This window comes from Chiloscyllium punctatum, chromosome 26 (genome assembly GCF_047496795.1).
Source record: "Chiloscyllium punctatum isolate Juve2018m chromosome 26, sChiPun1.3, whole genome shotgun sequence".
Lineage (NCBI taxonomy): Eukaryota > Metazoa > Chordata > Chondrichthyes > Orectolobiformes > Hemiscylliidae > Chiloscyllium > Chiloscyllium punctatum.
The window spans coordinates 42632959-42652691 of NC_092764.1; the positions used below are offsets into that span (position 1 = coordinate 42632959).

At 39.4% G+C, this 19733-nt stretch overlaps 1 protein-coding gene across 1 annotated transcript in view; it reads right to left on the reverse strand.

The window, feature by feature from the left end:
* The window catches only part of itfg1 (integrin alpha FG-GAP repeat containing 1), a 251148-nt gene that overhangs the window by 154040 nt on the left and 77375 nt on the right, over positions 1-19733 (reverse strand). Inside the window, exons 7-8 of the mRNA XM_072596239.1 lie at positions 19060-19118; positions 13301-13391 (exon numbers count right to left, since the gene is read on the reverse strand). Of these exons, the coding sequence (XP_072452340.1) occupies positions 13301-13391; positions 19060-19118 (150 nt within the window). The remainder of the gene's footprint in view (positions 1-13300; positions 13392-19059; positions 19119-19733) is intronic.

The following is a 19733-nucleotide window of genomic DNA, read 5'->3' on the forward strand; positions in this document are numbered from 1 at the left end:
AGATCGGCACTGCCTTCTTGACCTGTCCCACCTGTCCAGCTTCCTTCCCATCTATCCGCGCTACCCTCCCCATCGACCTGTCACAATCATACCCCACCTGCATCAACCTATCGTCTTCCCAGCTACCTTACCCCCAGCCCCATGCTCACCCTCCTATTTATCTCTCACTCCTCCCCCAACAGTCCTGAAGGCCTAATGCCCAAAACGTCGACTCTTCTGTTCCTTGGATGTTGCCTGACCTGCTCTGCTTTTCCAGCACCACACTTTTTGACTGGAACTATTGGCATGCAAAACAGAATAAGCAGCAAGTGATAGACAGCGCTAAATGATCCCACAAACAATGAATTAGATCTAAGCTCTACACTCCAGCCACATCCAGACATGAATGGTGGTGGACAATTCAGCACTAGAGAAGGCTCCACAAATATCCCTTTTTCAATGATGGAGGATTCCATCACATTGGTGCAAAAGTCAAGTCTAAAGCATTTCCAGCAATCGTCAGCCAGAAGTGCTGAGTGAATGATCTATCTGGCCTTCTCCAGTGGTCTCCAGTGTCACAGATACCAGTCTTAACCCAATTCCCTTCATTCCATGTGGTATTCCAAAACGGTTAGAGGCACAGGATACTGCAAAGGCTTTCGGCCCTGACAACATTCTGGGAATAGTACCGAAGACCCACGCTCCATAACCTGCTATACCCCCAGCCAAGCTCTTCCAATATAGGTACAACATGGGCACCACCTGACAATGTGGAAAATTGTCTACGCATGCCCAGTATAAAAAAGGAGGACAAATGAACAATGCTATCAAGCAGCATCTAATCAACAATAACTTGCTTACTGATGCCCAGTTTGGATTCTGCCAGGGTCACTCTGTTCCTAGCCTCATTAGGACAGCCCTTGATATCCAGGCTGCAATCAATTGAGTGTGACATCAAGAAGGCCTAGCAAAACTAGAATCAACGGGGGGCAAACTCTCCACTGACCGGAGTCATACTTGGCACAAAGATGGTTATGCTTGTTGGAGGACAGTCATCTCAGCTCCGGGACTTCACTACAAGAATTCCTCAGGGTAGTCTCCTAGGCCCAACCACCTTTAGCTGTTTGATCAGTGACCTCCCCTTGATCATAAAGAATAGAAATGGAGATGTTTGCAAATGATTGCACAATGTTCAGCAACATTTGTGAATCCTCAGATATTGGAAAAGTCCATGTTCAAATGCAACAAGATCTGGACATTTCCAGGCTAGGGCTGAGAGGTGCCATGTAACATTCATACTACATAAGTGTCAGGCAATGACAGTCTTCAACAAGAAACAACCTAATCACCAACCTTCACTATTCAATGGAGTTACCATCACTGAATTCACCATGATCAACATTCTTGGGTTACCACCGACCAGAAACTCAACAGGACTCATCACATAAACACAGTGCTTATAAAGCTAAGAGTACAGTGATGAGTAACTCACTTTTTGACTCCCAAAGACAGCTCACCATCTATAATGCACAAGTCAGCAGTATGATGGAATACTCCTACTTCCATGGATATGTGCAATTTCAATAACACGAAAGAAGCTTAATATCATCCAGGACAAAGCAGTGCGCTTGACTGACACCACATTCAAACCCTTCACTACCGACACTCAGTAGCGGCAGTGTTTGCTACTTACAAGATGCACAGCAGAAATTCACCAAAGATCCTTAGGCAGCACCTTCCAAACCGATGATCACTTCCATCTAGAAGAACAAGGCAGCAGATAGACGGTAACACCATCACTTGCAAGTTCCCCTCGAAGCCACTTACCATCCCGATTTGGAAATACATTGCAGTTTCTTCACAGTTGCTCAGTCAAAATCCTGGAATTCCCTCCCTAAAGGCATTGTGGGTCAACCTACAGTTCAAGGACTGCAGTAGTTCATGATGGAGCTCAATACCACTTTATCAAGGGCACCTAGGGAAAGGTAATAAACGTGATGCCCACATTCCACGAGTGAATAGAAACAAGGCAGCCCTTTGTTGGTTAGCTTTGATGTAGTGGGCCAAACTCTAATTACTATTATCCCATTACCTCCACTTCATCAATAGCCTACAATGCCCAGAAATTTAAGCTTTCATCCTGATGCTTCTTAAATGTTAAGAGAATAGTTGCATTTTTCTGCAATCTCTGGGTGGAAAAAATATTTTTTCAGATTTCCTCTAAACTACTTACTCATTACTTTAAACATGTACCTTCTGGTATTGGACACACTTGCCGTGAAAAGAGTCTCATGATCTGCTCTGTCATAATTCTGTACACCTCAATCAGATTCCCCCTCAGACTCCTCTGCTCCAAGGAAAACAAACCCAGCCTATTCAGTCTCTCCTCATTACTGCAACTTTTCATCCCTGGTAACATCCTGGTGAATTCCCTAGGCACCCTCTCCAGCATAATCACTTCCTTTGGATAGTGTGGTGACTAGACCTGCACACAGTATTCCCTCTGCGGCCGAACTAACGTTTTATGAAGTTGGAATAAGACTACTTTGCTCCTATATTCCACACCCCACCTATGAAAGTACACATCCCACATGCCTTCTTTACACACTTTCAGGGATCATCAAGCTTGTTTTGGTCTTCAGTACTCTCTAAGGGCCTACCATTTATTGTGTATTGATCAGTGTGACCTCCAAAAATAAATCACACTGATCAGGATTCAATTCGATCTGCCAATGGCCTGTGCAATTTACCAGTTGATCAATATCAGAGTAGAGCCAGATACCATTTTCTTCACCATTACTAACTTTTGTGTCATCTGCAAATTTACAAACTATATTTTTTGCATTCACCTCTAAGTCGTTAATGTACAGAACAAACATCAAGAATGCCAGCACCAATCCCTGTGGTAATCCACTGGTCAGAGGTTTCCAGTTATAAAAACAACACTCAACCCTCAGCCTCTGAGTCCTATCAGTAAGCCAATTTTTCATCCAGTATGCCAATTTACCCTGGATCCCATGGGCTCTTACATTTTGGACCAGCCTTCCATATTGGTCCTTGTCAAAGGCCTTACAAAAGTCCATGTAAACTGCATCAACGACACAACCCTCATTAATAATATTAGTCACCTTTTCAAAAAACTCATCAGAATTAGTCATACAGGATCAATTTCCAACAAATCCTTGCTGACTATCTCTAATTAACTCTTGCTTTTCCAAGTGTTGATCAATCCTGTCCCTCAGAATCTTTTCCAATAATATCAGATTTCTCTCTATTCCTGACAAACCACAAAATTACGGACATCATATTGCATCTTCCTCCTGGTACTACTCACTCAGTCCCTAAAGTTGCATCGTAAGCAGGCAACCCGCTTGCCATGTGTCACTTTTTGACCCCTGAATCAACTCAAAATCCACCTGTGGATTCAGCGAGGGTTCCTCCATCTTGAGCCTGATCTGGACTTTGCTTCACAAAGACGTTCATCTGGAAGCACCACTGCTGCTGCCAACTTAGACATGTCAAGTGAGTTGGATAAAAAAAGGGTCAGATAGGAGTATAATATCAGAGATGGTTCAATAATTTCCTGGCATTCGGGTTATCTTGTGAAGAAAGGATGTATAGGTTTGGCCAATATCTCCCTGGATTACAGAAGAATGAGAATTGATCTTATCGAGGTCAATGGACTTGACACAAGGAGGATTTTTCCACTCGTTTGAGAGACGAGAACTAGGGACACAGTTTGAGAATGGAGAAGAGAATTTCTTTATCCTCAGTGGGTTATTAGTCTGTGGAATTCCTGCTGAGGAAGCGTTTGAAACTGGGTCACTGAATTCACTCAATGCTCAGCTGGATAAATTTTGGATAGACAGAGGGTGTACTGGGGGGACGTTAGACATAAAAGTGGAGTTGACACCACAACTAGATCCGCCATGATCTTATCGAGTAGCAAAGCAGATTTGAAGAGCCAAGTAGTCTACTTTTGTACCAGAGTCCAATGTCCTCTAATACTATTTGTTTACTTTTACTGATCTCTTTAAATTTTTCAAGTTCTAATACCCTTGGTTCCCCATTTCCTCGGGAATGTTTTCGTGTCTTCTACAGTAAAGTAAAATATAAAAAATCTTTAACGTCACTGCCATTTCCAAATTTCTCATTGTTATTCTATTTCTCTCTGTCTCTGAAGGTATCATTCTTTCTTTCACTAATCTCTATCTATACACAAACTTGCAAAAGTGTTTACAATTTGTTTTTATGTCTCTTGCTGGCCTACTCTCAAATTATCTTACCATTTCAATTTCTTGATACTTCAGTTTTGAATAGAAGAAACCCAACATTACATGTCTCATTCCTTGATCTAAATACTATCTGAAACTCTTCTCATCACCTATTGATCACCTTCCCTATAATTCATTAAAGGAATGCATATGTCACAACTTACATATTTATATAAGTAATTGCTTATCTCTTGTCAAAGAAATTATGGACAGCTTGTTAATTAAACAACTATCTGACAATGATTTCCAAGACACTGATTATTGAACCTATGGTACTATAATGGCTGTGATCTAGAACTGCATGGTTGCTTTATGGCTACATGTGGATTTCTGACAAGTTATCAGTAGCTACACATTTCCTTTTCTCGCCAAGCAGCTAGCTTGTTACTTTATCACCTGCGTGGAAGATAGGTAGAATTAGTGATTGGTGAAGGGTGAATGCAATAGTTCATAATCCACTGCCCTGCTGCACAGATCTGAACAAACCCCTAGGTTTTCCACAGGTTTTCGGTACAAAAGCAGTTTGAAATCTGAGTAAAGCTGAGAACCTTTCCTTCACTTTGTTTTGCTCCACTGGAGAATGAAACAGAAAAATACAAACATGGAAGACAGGAGCAAGAATAAGCCATTTGACACCTCAAGCCTGTTCTGTCATTCATTATGATCACGGCCAAAGCTTAATACCCTAATCTCACCCTCCCTCTTATCCCTTGATTCCTTTAGCCAGAGGAACTATATCTACCTCCTTGAAACACAATGTTTCTGTCTCAACTACTTTGTGGTAGCGAATTCAGTGAAGACAGGGGCAGGACTTATACGGTTAATGGTAGGGTCCTGAGAGTGCTGTTGAACAAAGGGACCTACAGGTGCAAGTTCATAGTTCCTTGAAAATGGCATTGCAGGTTGACAAGGTGGTGAAGGTGACATTTGGCACACTTGCTTTCGTTGGTCAGAATATTGAGTATAGGAGTTGGGATGTCTTGTTGTGGCTGTAAGAGACATTGGTGAGGCCACTTGGAGAATTCTGGACACAATTCTGGTCACTCTGCTTTCGGAAGAATGTTGTTAAACTAGAAAAGGTACAGAAAAGATTTACAAGGATGTTGTCAAAGGGCTCGAGTTACATGGAGAGGCTAGATAGGCTGGTACATTTCTTCCCCCCCCCCCCATAGCATTAGAAGCTGAGAGGTGACCTTATAGAGTTTATAAATCATAAGGCGCACAGGTAAGGTAAGTAGCCAAGGAATTCTTCCCAGGGTAGGGAGTCCAAAACTAGGGGGCACTTTTTTTCCCCCAAATGAGAAGAGAAAGATTTAAAAGGGGCCCGAGAAGCAATTATTTCCACACAGAGTGTGGTGTCTGGAATAGAATGAGCTGCCAGAGAAAGTAGTAGAGGGAGTTACAATTACAAATATAAAAGACATTTGGACAGGTACATGAATAGGAAAGGTTTAGAGAGATATGGGCCAAATGCGGGTAACGGGACTAGTTGAGTTTCGGATATCTGCTGGCATGGACAAGTGATTCTGAAGGGCCTGCTTCCATGCTGCATGGTTCTATGACTCTAATAAATTTCTCCTCATCTCAGCCCTCAAAGGTTTACTCCTTACCCTTAAACTGTGACACCTGGTCTGGACTCCCCACCATTGGGAACATCCTTCCTGCATGTAACCTGTCTAGTCCTGCTGAATTTTATAGCTTTCTGAGAGATTCCCCTAATTCTTTTAAACTCAGTAAATACAATCCTCACCAAATCAATTTGTCCTCATATGGCAACTGGCCATGATTTCAGACTCACAGCAATTTTCAACAGTTCTCTGAAATGGTCTAGCAAGCCACTCAGTTGTATAATTTGCTATAACATCTCACATGGACTGCTGCGGTTCAAGAAGCCCGCTCAACACCTTCTGAAGGGTAACTAGGAACAGGTAATGCATGCTGAAATAAAAATATCCATTTTATCCTTCAGCTTTTCTTGTTCTTTCTCAACCATTAGAACAGTCTCTGATAATTGAACTTCAACTTCCTTATTTTTATTGATTTCTCTTCTTGCTTTCACCTGTGACTTTGTAACTTTGTTACCACAGTCAGGAAAAATCCCATGATATACTTCTTGGAACATTTCTGTTGCCTGATTTTCCACTGGCTTTTCAATCATGATACGTATCACTCCCATCACTTCACCAATTTTGACCGGACTCTCCAACCTCACTTTATATAATAGAACACTGTTCTACTCACCATGAATTCCATATATTACATCATTTCTGGCAATACTCTTTCTGAACTACATATCCCCTCACCTCGCAAAGATTCACTTGGTCCCGTATCTCTTAAAATCTTAAATTCTTTATTTGCTCCTCCTGGCATACATGAGTAAACCTTCCCATTGCAAATAAATTCTTTACAGAGATCTGGTACTCAAGCAAGCCCTGATGAGGGTGTACAGTCTGTTGCAACATTTTAGCTTTCACTGTGTGTTCCTTTACCAATTCAACAAAACATACTGGTTTATACTGTTTTCCCATGTTTGTCTTCCCAATGCTTTTTCTAAACCACCAACACTGCAACTTCACGTGACCCACTTTATTGCAGTGAAAAACACTTCGACTTTTTCACATGTCTTTCCCTTCATGCGTTTCCCTTTTACCCTGTGGTAAGCTATTTTTACTAGCTTCAATGAGATCACCTTTTCCCTTATCACCTAAGGATTTCTCCTTTTCCCCAATTTCTATCCCTCGCAGATTGAAATTAATGTCAGAAGTGAAACATTGATTTATGAACCAACTCAGTTTTCTGTGATTTGCACTGCTAATCTTGCAGTCTTAACTCTCTGCTGTTCCACACGAGATCTCACTATCAGTTTTCACCTCATTATACTGTCCGGATACCTCCTCTAATAGTGATGCACATACCTCACTAGTTCTACTTACCAACTTTGTTTGAATCATCAATATACATATGGTCAGAGCATTTCATTTGTTTTGCCACTTTCTTAAATGAAATGAAAAGCCTTCTACATCCTTTTTGAACTTGGGCAACACTTGGACATATTTAAACAGATCTCCACCAGGCCTTTAGCTACAATGGGATTACGCTTCATCAATACTGATGTTTCGCCTCTACCTCCACCATTTTAAGTCAACTTTGAGTTTTCAGTTCCAACCTCAAGTTCAAAACCTCTTGTTCTCCCTTTCATTGTTTTTTCTCCGTTTGTTCCGCGAGGGCCTTTCTCTATTATTTTCCTCTGCTTGTAATTGCGATTCAAATTGTTTCATTTTCTCTTCTCTTGTTCTGCCAGGGCTATTTTCACCTTTTCTTTTCCCCTTGTACTGTCTTTAATTTAAGCTGCTTCATTTGCAATTGAACTTTAGCCATCTCCAAAGACTCCAATTGCACTCCAATTGTAAATGCTGTGCAAGTGCCACAATTAACTTTCCTTTCCTCACAGACACAGGCAGCCCCAACTTTAGCTTGTTTGCCAATTTTAAAAGCCTTGCCTTCTTCACTTTCTGCAAGACTCCCATTGTGTCTTCCACGCCGAAGAAACTCTTAATGACTGAAAGAGCCAATACACAAGGCACCCCCTGTTTAAACCATGCAACTTCAACACCAGAAATAACAAAAAACACCAACACTCACCACTCACTGCTGTTGAGTCCAACAATCCTAAATCCCAATCTTCAATTACAGATTTTAATCCCAACAAAACCCCCAATTGTTATGCACCAGACCAAACCCTCTCAAAATATATTAAGTAGAAAGCCTGGACCCTAACTTTTTTTTTCCCTTTAAAGGCAAGTACCAGGCATTGCATTCCAGATGCAATTTGATTGGTTAAACTACCTGATTTGAAGCAAAACACACTTTATTCACACATTAAGTTAAAATACAACAAAAAGGAAGGAAGAAATAAATTGGAATAATTTAGTTCTATTGGAAAATTTAACAGAATAATAGATAATTTATCTGCCAAACAATAACTATGCCATTTCGAGACATTTTGTTACCCTCCTAGGTAACATCTTCAGTGGGCCTCAGGTGAAGCAATGCTGAAGATTCCTGTTTTCTATTTATATGTTTGGGTTTCTTTGGGTTGGTGACATCACACCATTAACACACCTGTGGCAAAGGCAAGTTCAGAAGTATAGATTGTCTCACAGGCAATTCTCCAGTCCAAAAGGAAAAACATCAAGAGAAACCTCTGAGACATCGAGGGAAAGAGTGAGAGTGAGCCCAAGAACAAATGTAGGCAGTGATGTACTGCAGCTTCCAAACACGGCTTCGAGACCCCAGCAACAACTGCTACTGAAAATCTAAAACGAAACATCCTGGCTCTGGAGGTGCTTGACCCCATCCATTCAGACTGCTTCTATTGTTCCAACTTTATAAAAAAACAAGGCCTCACAAGCTGTGTGTTAGATTGATACAGACAGGCCTGCATATCTGTCTTAAAACCTTTTTAAAAAATAACCGAGGACAAATATATTTCTTAAAGCCACAGTATTGTCACACTCATTCAACATTCCTTTCAACCAATTTACAGTCACTCAAATAATAATCTGACTTTCTATTTTTTCAACCAAAGTGGATAACCTCACATTAATTCATTTTATATAAAATCATGCATTTTCCCAATCACTCAGCCTTTCCAAATCACGATGCAACATTTCTGCATCCTCTTCACATTGAAGCTCACCCTTCCATTGAACTTTGTCATCACCAAATTTTGAAATATTACATCTAGCACCCTCATGTAAATCACTAATGTACTTTGTGAAAAGCTGGGATCCCAGTACAAATCCTTGCGGTACCCACTAGTCACTACCTATAATTCAGAAAAAGTCCCATTTAATCCTACTCTTTGCTTTCTGTCTAATTAATTTTCTATTCATCCTAATACACCACCCCAAATCTCTTGTGCTTTAACGTACAAGTATCTAATCTAATATTTTAGTTCAAAATGGGCAATTGTATGATTTAAATTGCCCCAATGGGAGCTAATATTCAAATAGTTATCTCATCTGGATATTATTTTTCTCGTTGCTTTGAAAATATAATTTCCTTGTACTAATTATTTCTGAATAGACTTAAATAGCCCTTTAGACTATATTCAAATAAATTACTTTGCTGGCAACTATCCTTTCCATTGAATGCAATATGAACATCAAATCACTGTGTACTATCTACAAGTTATACCTCCAATATCAATTTCACGGGTGACCAAAAATTATACTTTTAATTCATTACAGTTCATCTTATTTGGGGTCAAAAATAGCACCCACAGTGAACAGTATGGTTTAGGTTCAGACTGTCGCCTTCTTCATCAACTGTTTCAATAACCTGAAATTGTGTTTAATTTTCCAGATGATACCTTTTGAATTCCAAGTTGGTTGATGGATAATTCAATTATATCACTGAAGGTTTATAATGGAGATGACAAAGAAATTATCATAAAAGGTTGAGAGTACACTTGCATGTGATCCAGCATCATAATTAGCATAAGTCTTGCTCTGAGCTACTAGCTAAGGAAAATACGAAGGAGCTGATCATGCACAAGAGACTATCCATCAGAACAGAAAATCACATTAAAACATCATTATTAGAGCTTGGAAATACTGGATAGACAATGAGCAGGCTCAAGGGCATTAGGAATAATATGAAATGACAAAAAGCTGCTTTATATAGAAGTCTAAGATGCCAAAATTGTTGGATAAATCAATGTACACAGTATAATTTATTAAAATGAAGATTAATTTTACTGATTATAAAACCAAAAAGCAGTCAAGTGTCTTGTGTAATCTAACAAAGCATTTTAGATCCAATTATAGTTTGAAAAAACTCCGTTTAGTTTAATCATTCTCTGGGTTATGATCATGGACCAGACATCCAAAATTAGGTCATGGCCTTGCTAGGGGCAGTAACATTTTTGAAAGTATATCAAGTTTAAGATTAGATTAGATTACATTACATTACAGTGTGGAAACAGGCCTTTCGGCCCAACAAGTCCACACCGCCCCGCCGAAGCGCAACCCACCCATACCCCTACATTTACCCCTTACCTAACACTACAGGCCATTTAGCAAGAACCCAGGTACTTTGTAAAAGCCACAAGATTTCATTGTTCTGAACAAAGGTAAACATAACTACACAGAACTAGAACAGCATCCATAGAATCCCTCCAGTGGAAACAGCGCAACAAGTCCACACCAACCCTCCGAAGAGCACCCCACCCAGACGCATCCCCCTACTCCTGTATTTCCCATGGCTAATCCACCTAACCTACACATCCCTGAATTATCAGTAATTGAGCATGGCCAATCCAACTAACTTGCACATCTTTGGACTACACAATCTACACATATCCTGGAGAAAATTGGGTGAGCAACCTGTGACAGGCAGTCAGCATCAGCGAGGAGTGGGTAAGAGATTAGGAACCTCTCAAAAAAAAAGTAGGCAGATTGTCGACTGAATGGGGTTGAAGGAGACAGACAGGAGGCTGGATGAACATAACAAGCCAGGCAGCATCAGGAGGTGGAGAAGTCAATGTTTTGGGTATACCCTTTCTTCAGGAATGGAGGTGAGCTGGGGGAGCTGCAGGTAAAGAGTGGTAGGGAAGGTTTTGGTTTGGGAAAGGGACAGAGTGGTGAAGTATTGATAGGTGAATTCCGGTGGTGGGTATGACCAGGGTGGTTGATGGGAGAAATGAATCTGGTCGGTAGTTGAAAGGAAGGGTTGGTCGGTGGAATGGAAGGGGAGGAGGAAGGGCTGGAAGGGAGTCTGGAAATGGGAAAGGGGATTATTTGAAATTGGAGAACTCAAACGTTGAGTCCTCCAGTCTGTAGGCTGCCCAGGCAAAAGATAAGGTGTTGTTCTTCCAACTTATCTTCCAATTCATGAGTTGGTCAATTCTGGGTTGGTTGATTCATTCCTCCCATCGACCAACCTGATTGTACCCACTACCTGTGTTCACCTATCACTACCTCAACACTCCGTCCCTCTTCCCAAACAAAACCCATCCCACTCCCCTTTATCTGCAGCTCCTCCTACCCCCATCTCCATTTCTGAAGAAGAGGTATACCCGAAAAGTTGACCTCCATCTCCTGATGTGACCTGGCTTGCTGTGTTCTTCCAGCCTCCTATGTCTCTACTTTGGATTCCAGCAACTGCAGTCGATTTGTCTCTCATCCTCAATCAGCACTGCACTAATCTATTAAATGGCTCAAATGCTTCTCCTGCACCTGCACAACCTTCATGGCTTTTGCTAAGCCCTATCATAAGCATGTTAATACTGAGGCCCAAGTGCTCTGAGGCTGCTACAGCAGCATCCTTTTCAAGACTGAGAATCCTCTTGCTGTTCTTCAGTACTGGAGTGACTAGCATCCTGAAAAAACAACGATCTGCTTCCACTGCCGCTAGCAAACTGACCAAAACTGACAGTCTGACATTTGGAAAAACATAGTTTTATTAAAGATAGTCATCATGGCTTTGAGAGGGGCAGGTCATGCCTCACAAGCCTCATTGAGTTCTTTGAGGATGTGACGAGACACATTGATGAAGGTCAAGCAGTGGATATGGTGTATATGGATTTCAGTTAGGCATTTGATAAGGTTCCCATGGTAGGTTCATTCAACAAGTTAGGAGGTATGGGATACAGAGAAATTTGGCTGTCTCGTTACAGAATTGGCTGGCCGAAAGAAGACAGCGAGTGTTGGTGGATGGAAAGTATTCTGCCTGGAGATTGGTGACCAGTGGTGTCCTGCAGGGATCTGTTCTTGGGCCTCTGCTCTTTCTAAGTTTTATGAATGACTCGGATGAAGAAGTGGAGGGTGAGTTAGTAAGTCTGTCGATGATACAAAAGTTAGTGGTGTTGTAGATAGCGTAGAGGGCTATTGCAGGCTACAAGACGACATTGACAGGATGCGGGGTTGGACTGAGAAGTTGCAGATGGATTTCAACCTTGTTAAATGCAAAGTGATTCATTTTGGAAGGTCAAATTTGAATGCTGAATACAGGGTTAAAGACAGGATTCTTGGCAGTGTGGAGGAACAATGGGATCTTGGGGTCCATGTACATAGATCCCTCAAAAGTTGTCACCAAAGTTGATATAAAGTTGTTAAGAAGGTGTATGGTGTTTTGGTTTTCATTAACAGGGGGATTGAGTTTAAGAGCAATGAGGGTTTGCTGCAGCTCTATAAATCCATGGTTAGAATATTGTGTCCAGTTCTGGTTGCCTTATTATAGGAAGGATGTAGATGCTTTAGAGAGGGTGCAGAGATTTACCAGGATGCTGCCTTATGAAGAGAAGTTGAGTGAGCTCGGACATTTCAGACTAGTGCGAAGAAGAAAAAGAGGTGACTTGATAAAGGTGATAATCTTGATAAAGATTATAAGAGGCATAGAGATAGAGCAAACATCCAGAGACTTTCCCAAGGCAGAAACAGCTGTCACAAGGGGTCATAATTTTAAGGTGACTGGAGGAAGGTGTAGGGGAGATGTCAGAGGTAGGTTCTTTATGCAGTTAGGGGTGGGTGCGTGGAATGCACTGCCAACAGTGTAGTAGAGTCAGATACATTAGGGACATTTAAGTGACTGCTGGACAAGCACATGGACAGCAGTAAATTGAGGGGTGTGTAGGTTAGGTTGATCTTAGATTAAGATAAATGCTTGGCACATTGTGCAGTACTGTTCAATGTTCTATGTCTCTGTTCACTTATGCTCGAACTGCAGTACTGCTAAAAATTTATTTTAAAAAGCTCCACCCTTGATCCTATACAGGATCGTATGTAGCAATCATTATAATGCCATGTTTCCTGAATGTCACAATTGTCCAGCTAACTTACTCTCCACTTCCACCAGCCCAGAACATACACAACACAAATGCATACAAATAAAATGGATTTCATCAAATAAAATCAGAAAACAATTTTGCTTCTCATTGGTGAAGTAAACTTGGTCCAATTGTTTCTGCATTAGGCTTAAAAAAATCTTCATCTAAATGACTACAGTTGTAAGCAAAGCACAGGAAAAGGATCAGGAAATCTTACCAAAATCAGCAAAAACCGATTGTCCAATTTTCTTGGCATTTGAAGGCTTTGACATGTCATATGAGGCAGGAGCTTTTGAGAAATTTCCATCCTGTTGGGAGTAGGTTTATGAAGAATTGATTATAAAGAAACATTCTCTATAGGACAGATTTGTACCCTTGTAGCAGTAGTCTTTACACCATAAAGTGTATTGCTCCATCATTTGTTAAATATAAAAAAAATTCATTTATCAGACTTCTCGATGCTTTTCACAATAGTCCAAAACACAAAACTTTAAAATATGCTGCAGTACTATTTAGTCTTTAGCCTGATCCACTTGGCTGCCTTAACAGCAATTTCATGTGTTGCACTGAATTGACCATTGAACAGTACTCAGAAAATTCAACTAAGGTTTAATCTTGTTATTTAAGTGGATGCAGAGGATCCCACAGAACTAATCAATCAAAGAAGAACAGGGAACTCTGGGAGTTTCGGACAGCATTCTTCCCTTGCATATGGCATCATATGATAAAGATTATCTGGTCACCATTATTTGCTGTTTTTTGGCCTTTTAATAGCAAAAATTGGCTGTCCTAATTTCCCTCACCACATTACATAGAACATAGAACAATACAGTGCAGAACAGGCCCTTCGGCCCTTGATGTTGCACCGACCTGTGAACTATTCTCAGCTCGTCCCCTACACTATCTCAAAATCATCCATGTGTTTATCCAAGGATTGTTTAAATCTCCCTAATGTGGCTGAGTTGACTACATTAGCAGATATGGCATTCCACGCCCTTACCATCCTCTGCTTAAAGAACTTGCCTCTGACATCTGTCTTAAATCTATCACCACTCAATTTGGAGTTATACCCCTCGTACACGCTGACGTCATCATCCTAGGAAAAAGACTTTTACTGTCTACCCTATCTAATCTTCTGATCATCTTATATGTCTCTATTAAATCCTTAGATAAACACATGGATGATTTTTCTTGCCAATGATAACAGATTCAAGTCTCAGCCTTTCCTCATAAGACCTTCCTTCCAGACCAGGCAACATCCTGGTAAATCTCCTCTGCACCTTTTCCAATGCTTCCACGTCTTTCCCGAAATATGGGGACCAGAACTGTACACAATATTCCAAGCGTGGCCACACCAGCGTTTTGTATAGTTGTGGCATGATAGTGCGATTCCTGAACTCAATTCCTCTACGAATGAAGTAAAAATCAACGAGGTAAAAACAATGACTGCAGATGCTGGAAACCAGATTCTGGATTAGTGGTGCTGGAAGAGCACAGCAGTTCAGGCAGCATCCAAGTAGCTTCGAAATCGACGTTTCGGGATGAAGGGCTTTTGCCCGAAACGTCGATTTCGAAGCTACTTGGATGCTGCCTGAACTGCTGTGCTCTTCCAGCACCACTAATCCAGAATCCTCTACGAATGAAACCTAACACACCGTATGCCTTCTTAATGGCACTATCCACCTGGGTGATAAAACTTTCAGGGATCTATGTACATGGACTCTAAGATCCTTCTGCACATCCACACTACCAAGAATTTTTCCACTGACCCAGTACTCTGCCTTCCTGTTGTTCTTCCCAAAGTGCATCACCTCACATTTAGCTGCATGGAACTCCATTTGCGACCTCTCAGCCTAATTCTACAGTTTATCCAAGTCCCCCTGCAACCTATAACATTCTTCCAAACTGTCCACTTTAGTGTTGTCTGCAAATTTACTAATCCATCCACCTATGCCTGCGAAGTCATTTATAAAAATGACAAACAGCAGTGGTCCCAAAACATATCCTTGTGGTACACCACTAGTAACCAGACGCCAGGCTGAATATTTTCCATTAGTGGCTACTCTTAAAAGTTATTAGTTGCAAACTACATGCCGTACCTTGAATATGTGATGAGGCACCATCAAAACTTTGCTTTGAAGTTATTGCTTTGAATATAGCTCATTCTTTACTTGCAAACAAGATTGAAACAGGGGAGAACATGACATACTATCTATTCTAGTAAGATTTTTAAAGCTTCTAAAAGTCAGATAATTATTAAACAATCTTCTAAGCTACATGCGAAAGTCTTTATTCTGAACTTAAGTCTCAGCATGTTTTGCTAGGACATAACAATACCAAATATTTTTCATTATGTGCCCTCACTGGGATGGTTCACATTTTATTGTCCATCTCAAAATACACTGGAGAAGGTAGTTATGGGTTTTTTATTTGAATCACTTCACTGTCACAAAGCTCTTCTGGTGGGAGTTCTAGGATTTTGGCCCAACAACAATGTCCATGTTAAGATGGAGCTCTACCTATGGAAGAAAGTGAAGAGTTTTCCAACTTGGCTTATGCCTTGCAGATGGGGAAGGTTTTAAAGAGCCAACACCCAGTCAATAATCACAGCATTACATGGCTGCTCCTATTCAGTTTCTGATTGATGGCGATCGACATGATATTGATGATAGGGGATTTAAGTGATTATATTGCATTGAACATAGAGTTAATACAAAGCAGGAAGCTTATGTCTATCACAATGGTTATGCATAAATTGCTCCAGATTATACAGGAAGAAAATGGTAGAATTAAGACAATGATAGAAAATGCTATAAATACTCAGCTTATCAGGCAGAGAAGAGAAAGTTAACATTTCAGGTTGATGACCATCATCAGTACTGTGTGAAGTTGGTAATTTCACAATCTTAGTGCAATAGCAAGAAAAGATAGGAAAGGAGAAGAGGATGAAGGGAAAAGATAAAAGGAAGGTCTGCAATTGTGTGGAATGTAAGAATGCTTAATCTAAAACAAAGGATGGTGATGCAAGGGAAAACAGGAATATAATCTGACAAATACAGAACCAAAATATTTGTTTAGACTTTGGCAAACTGAGCTGCTGCTTCTGGAATTCTTTACTGGACTATAATTTAAATCCCTCTCGCAATGTGTAAGTAATGCTAGTGCTTTCCTTTTAAATCCTCTTTGAATAACAAGACTAGATTTGCTTATCTTAAGATTTTACCTAGGTACTTGAATATAAGATAGCGCCAGTAAAAGGTAGCCAATGTAAAAATGTTTCATTGTACTCCTGTACATTTATACTGGAATACAAATAACAATAAAGGATATTCTATTCTATTATAAAAATAGCAACAACACTACAAATTACTGTTATCAGATTGAAAAATTTCAGAGTAGTGGTCACGATCTGAAGTCAATGAAATCAATGTTGAGTTTGGAAGGTTTTTATAGAGAGATGAGATGCTGTTCCTTTGGAAATTCATTTAACAGTGTAGATGTTGAGGTCAGAGTGTGATCAGAACATAGAATTAAAAAAGATTAGTGACTGGAAACTTACAATCATGCTTTTAGATTGAAAGGTGGTGTTCTGCAAAATGATAACCCAAATTGCATCAGATCTCGTAATGGTCAAAACAGTGCATATCAAATTGGAAGAGGTACACGCAAAACAATTTTTCACCTAGAAATTATATATTGGGCTCTTTAGGTTGGAAAAACAGAAGGGAAAGGTGGATCTTGCAATTCCAGTGCTAAAAAAGAATGATAATTATTGAAAAGAGCATGGGTGGTAGAGACAATCGTTCCTTTAAAATGCTGAAAGAGAAGGGAGGGAGAAGGAACACACTGGAGGCTACAGAAAATTAATGTGAAAGTAATGGTATTAAAGATGAGGGCAAGGAAGTTGCTAGCATGGACTTCTTCTATTTCTGAACAAAGGAATTGGTTTGAAATATTCTTTGCTCCCTACTAGGACTTCCTGACCTGCTGGGTATTGCTAGAATTTTCTGCTATTTCCAGTTCCAAACATCCTTCGCATCTGGTACAACTGAAAACCTTTTGGGCAAGGTCAAAAAATAAGGAAGACTATTCCAAATGTAGATAATATAATATATTTCTAGGCAAGACCACCCTCCAGCTCCAAGTACACAACTGTTCAACAACACTAGGTAGTAAACTCTAGAATTAAGCACACAAGATTCAGGATTTTAAAACTTGAGACAAAATTTTAGAATTTTACAATAAATATTCGAGGTAGATCCCTAAAAAACTTAATAATCAATCATTCAGTTGCATTCTCATACATTTCTTTTGGATTGTTTTATTAAATTCAAATCTTTATTTTTTTAAGTTTAAAACCTATTTCGGATTCTGCTGTCTCCACCACTTCTGAGGGAGCAATCTGCATCCTAACAAACATTTTAAACTTTTAAAAATCTACTCCAAGCTCTCTCTATCAGAAATTGATTCCATTGCATGATGTATTGCATTGATCTACATTGCATGTGGATATAGATTTTAATATTTAATTCATCAAAACTCTGTTTCAAACAGTGCCATTAAGTTGTCTCTTAACCTTATCACTTGAATGGAAAATCTAATTTCCATAGTCTTTCCTTATAATTGCAAGCTTTCCAATCAGATATCATAGCAAAAAAAAAAAATTCTTTAGACCTCTTTTCATGACCTTTACATTCTTCACATATTAACATTTCCAGATGTACTTGGGGTTAGCACTAACACATTTTCTTTGCATTTAGTCTCTACATTTATTGATAAAACTGTTTACAAACCATTTGAGGTGATTGGTTTCATAAATTTGTTTTCATCTTGAATGATTTGTGCATTTGAATTCTTACATTTCTCTAATCAGTTCAAAGCCTTATGATTGGATTTATTTGCTTTCTCATTATTCTTCACTGACATCTTAATATAATCGGACAGATGTTATGCTCATGACTGTCAATACTGTTTTGCAGGGATATAAATCCACCCACAACCTGACATGGGAAGGACAATGAACCTAAATTACAGTGAACTCAAATTGAGAGCAGACCAACTGTTGGAATACTTAATTTGCTCTACTTCAAGAATATGGCAGGTATAGAATTCTCTGCAGTTCATCACATCTCAGCAAATTGATCCAAATAACCTTGGTTGAATTCTGCATAGTCTATCATTCTAAGTACTATTACGATGAATCTATTTGACCAAAATTAATGATTAGTAAATCAATTAAGAAATCAGGATCTTTAGTAACATGAAGCAATATTATACAAATGGCTAAGACAATTTAATAGTTCAATAATTATAAACTTTTGGGCAATTTCAAAACATATTAATTCCAATTACATTTATTGCAGGTGGAGATGATACACATGAATATTCACATCTCCTCCTGTTCCCCAAAGGAATTTCCTTGAACTTAATTTTCATTTATTTCACTTGGCACTGTTCTCCCAATACGATTCAACAAAAACAGCTTCTAAATTGATTACACACTTGTTCATCAGCTCAAATTTAGTAGAAAATCTGATGGCTTTTAGGTATGTCTGTTCAAGGTAGAACGTCATTTCCCAGGAACATTGAACATGAAGCTGATGCAATGAATATCTGCCATCTGATTGAAAACTTGCTACAATTCTTCCAATGGAAGGAGAACAGAACTGTGAAGAACATCTCTCATTTTATGTATGATTTCAAAAACAAAAATTCAAAAAGATGGCGTTTGCCTAATATCATAAGACTATATTGCCTTTTAGATTAAAAAAAATCAAGCAAAGTTAGTGCTCTGGGATTGGACATTTCTCCATTTCAGGGTTGCAGAGTCAAACAACACCCCAGGGCAGATGTTGCACAATTAGAAGCAAAACAACCTCCACAGTTCAATCTTGTAATGTCACCTTAATCCATTTGTGTTAAGTTTTCCAACTGCCACACCTATCACTAAGAAAGTCAAAGGCATTTATGGAATACCTTGTTTTCCCAAATTTCGAAGTGAATTCCATCAGGTTCTTTAGTGGTAAGAAATAAGTCTGGAACAAAGATAAAATAAGTGATTAGATAAATAATAATTCAGTTATTTTAAATGCTTAAACACGAAATATGCATACTTCAATACACAAGATCTTGAAATTACAACTCTTACATTCATTTAGCTAATTGAAAACATATCAAATGCATATTGTTAGAGTAAAACAGTACTTCTGCACTGGAAAAGCACCTCTCAGGTCCTTGGGCTACTCAAAATGTTTCAAAATCAGTTTTGACAAATGGTCAATGGTGTTTTGTGGGAAAAGTAACTAACTGTCAATTCATGACCATAAACTGCAATAAGATCATGGCCAGTTACTGTTTTTATGAAATCTGTTGTGAGGGATAAATGTTCACAGAAAACTTCCCTGTTCTTTGAATTGAAAAATAATCTTCGCAGGATGTGGGCACTGACTATCCCAGCATTTGATGACCATCCCCATTAGTCCTTGAGAAGGTGGTGGTGGGTTTCTTAAACTGCTACAGCTCATGTGGTGTACATATTGCACAGTGCTGTTACGAAGGGAGTTTCAGGATTCTGACTTAATAACAGTGAATGTACAGTTCCAAGTCAAGTTATAGCTCCAAGTCAAGATGGTACATGACTTGAAGGGGAA